The sequence below is a fragment of the Triticum urartu genome, chromosome 5 (genome assembly GCF_003073215.2).
Source record: "Triticum urartu cultivar G1812 chromosome 5, Tu2.1, whole genome shotgun sequence".
NCBI classification, from domain to species: domain Eukaryota; kingdom Viridiplantae; phylum Streptophyta; class Magnoliopsida; order Poales; family Poaceae; genus Triticum; species Triticum urartu.
The window spans coordinates 609,034,538-609,037,739 of NC_053026.1; the positions used below are offsets into that span (position 1 = coordinate 609,034,538).

The following is a 3,202-nucleotide window of genomic DNA, read 5'->3' on the forward strand; positions in this document are numbered from 1 at the left end:
CTAGAATTCAGCAAAAACAAAACATGCCGTGCGAAGTAGAACTCCCGACCTCTGGTTTTAGAAGACACTTGGTAACCACTCGAACTTGTATGATAGAATGCTAAAATGCAGCGCTAAACTTTTAAGTACCTATCTACAGTAGCATATCCGTCTTTTTTCAAAAAAAAAACTAACATTCATGGAAAAACTGTGAACAAAATTTATTAAAAAATGCGAAAAATATTTTAAAATGTGAACAAATTTTAAATTCAAAGCAAAAGAAAAAACCGGGACAAAATAATTGAAAACTGGCCAAAAGAGTGAAAAAAAACTGGAAGCAAAAAACCATAGAAGAAAAAACCCGCAAGAAACAAGGAAACAGTAGGGAACCAGATCCGTACGTGGGCTGGCCCAAGTGGGGACTTGCTTCAGCGAAGGCTCGTCCTCTTGACGCCTGCGGGCGTCAAATAGGATCTGCCGAATGCGGCGCATATGAGGTCCCGTTTTCTAGGGCATCTGCAGCTCATCTGGTTTGGCATGTCAGCCCAAACCAGGCCCGTGAGACATGCTCATGTTAGCAGCCCATCCATGCGAACCACAGACAGCAAGGCCCGCCCGCTCCCGCGAAAACGGCCTAAAACCCTAGCAAACCCGCGTTCACGGCCGTCCGTTCTCCGTTCGCCGCCGCGCCGCAATCGTCGGGAACATGAGCGGCGCGACGGGCACCGCCGACTTCTTCTACCGGGAGGCGCTGCGCCTCGGCTACGTCGCCCGCTCCGCCTTCAAGGTCAGCACCGCCTCGCTCCTCCGGCCCCGCTCTCCCTCCCCGCGCTCCGCCTTGGACCAATCTCTCACGCGTCGCGCTTCTATTCCCCGCTGCTGCAGCTGATCCAGATACAGAAGCAGCACAAGCTCATCGCCCCGGGCGCCGCTGTGCTCGACCTCGGGTGCGCCCCCGGCGCGTGGCTCCAGGTGGCCTGCCAGAACCTGGGCCCGCTCGAGAAGGGCGGCCTGGTCGTCGGCGTCGATGTCAAGGTTCGCCAATCTGCTGATGCTGTGATTGATGGGCGGGGTGTCGGGTCTGATTTTGGTGCTCGGTTGTTGCAGAGCAGAAGGTGAAGGTCCCCTCGGCGCACTGCGACTCGCGGGTCAGGACGGTCTGCACCGATGTGATGGCTCTGATGAAGCAGCAAGCCCGAGCCATGTCGCCGCAGGTTCGATAATAGACTGCTTTTTTTAATCTACTCGATGGAATGGAATTCGGCTGGATGTGTATTTTGTGTAGATTAGTGGAATTATGTACTGATTAAATTTGTGTTATTCTGAGTTTGAAATGTGGCTTGATTGGTTCAAATTCATGACATCTTTGCACTATAAATCCATATATTGGGACTATTTTCACAGAAGAAATATAGTCCCGAAGAGTTCTCCCAAAATGGTATCGGGGTTTATTGGCTGACAGCCTGACAGTGCTTGTTAGAAAAGAACTGTTAAGTAAACCAAATTTAGTGCCATGAGTTGTTAAAATATAACCAAATAATTGTAGTTTATCCATCAGCCATCATATATGTTGCATAACAGATTTTTTTTTTGAAAGAAAATGTTGCATAACAGATGGCAAAACACATACCTACAAGGTCGAACAATATTTACCAGAGAATGAAGCATCAGTTGGAGATATGAGAATGTAGCTGCATATGATGCTGCCTATTATGAAGGGCCAACATGTATTAATTAAACGGCAGTTTCTAGCCTTCTGTCAAAATCACAATATTTAGTTGATTGCTAGAACTTTTGAGACTGGTCTGTTTTATTTGTCATCAAATATTTGGCCGAACTATCTGTCGTGTCCACCCCTTAAAACTATGAAGCTTCACTAATCTCAACATTGAAATCACCAGTGCCTGATTTCATGGTGGATGATTAGAAATACCAGATCAAGGACTGTCAGCTATATTTGTGCTGTTGATCTTGATTGTGGTTGCTCTGTTCATTTGTTGATTAATTGATGTTACTCTGTTGTACAGGAACGAGGATTTTCTGTGATATTATCCGACATGTGTCCGGTAGTTTCAGGGATCACAACCAGAGATGAAGCTATATCTTGTGAGCTGGGCATGCGTGCGCTCTCGTTGGCAGTTGGTAAGATAAAGTTCAAAGAATCGGCTGACTATCGTGAGACTATGGAGAGGTTTCAGAGCTCCACGGGCCCAGATCCTGATGAGGACGGTGTTCTTAGACGTGGAGGCAGCCTAGTAATCAAGTTTCTTGAGAACGAGGATATACCAGGTAGATCTTACAAGTAGATTTTGCTTTACTATTGCTTGCAGTTGACATCATAGCAACATGAATGATTGTCTATTGCCCTGCTGCAGGGTTTAACAAATTTTGCAAAGAGAAGTTTAAAAAAGTATCTCTCCTGAGGCCTAAGGCGACGAGGTCTAGTTCGAGGGAGATCTACATGATCTGTGAAGGTTTGCGGTAGAAGATTGGCCACCACTCACCTCCCATGAGATCCTGCAAGCTTGTGCTGAGCAGAGTGGCTGGACCGAGAACTCTACAAATTTGCCGTTGAGCTCTAGGCGTGTAGGCCTGAGACGATGCTAACTTCATCGGCAATTCATGATTATTGAGTTGAGGAAACTCGATGATATCTCTCCTGGAGGTGATTTGGTTTGGTGCCTTTGTTAAAGAACAGCTGTATTGGCTTGCCTTCGTGCTTTTAGAAGAAAAAAGGTTGTACTTGTTTTGATAACCGTGTTGATTCGTCTCTAACCTGTGTGCTGTATCATCTGTCTTTCTAGGCATCGTGTTTTAATATTGTTTCTTAGCGAATTTGCTACAGTACATATTTAGGGACTGTTCGGATTACCTCCGCTCCACAGCTCCCACTCCCGGAGCGGGTGGAGTTACAGTGGAAAAATGTGGAGCGCCTGTTTCCTAGCTGCACAGCTCCTGGTATTTCGCGGAGCAAGTGGGATTCTGAACAGGGCCTTAGATAAAACATTCTGGTTGCTCTGAAATTTCTCTTGAGCGCGTTTGGAAATCTTGCTTAGAAATGACTTGGTGGTGCCCCCTTCCGGTTGCTTGGAGACTGTTTTTTTTTAAACACAGTACAATAGAAGTTGATCGCATACACGAGCATATACTCACCCATATGAATGCATGCATGCACACCCTATCTCTATGAGCACTTCCGAGAGACGGAGTTGGCATAGCATCT

General features: G+C 46.4%; 1 protein-coding gene across 2 annotated transcripts; it reads left to right on the forward strand.

The window, feature by feature from the left end:
- The first annotated feature begins 553 nt into the window (after positions 1-553).
- LOC125506291 (ribosomal RNA large subunit methyltransferase E) lies at positions 554-2,782 on the forward strand. Of its 2 annotated transcripts, none has more exons than XM_048671141.1 (5): positions 554-766; positions 865-1,014; positions 1,087-1,193; positions 2,007-2,268; positions 2,355-2,782. In XM_048671141.1, the coding sequence occupies exons 1-5, from the start codon at positions 568-570 to the stop codon at positions 2,462-2,464; spliced, it is 828 nt and encodes a 275-aa protein (XP_048527098.1). In that variant the 5' UTR covers positions 554-567; the 3' UTR covers positions 2,465-2,782. The 2 variants fall into 2 exon arrangements, with proteins under 2 accessions (XP_048527098.1, XP_048527099.1); XM_048671142.1 differs by having other exon boundaries at positions 606-766; positions 1,092-1,193.
- The last annotated feature ends 420 nt before the right edge of the window (positions 2,783-3,202 follow it).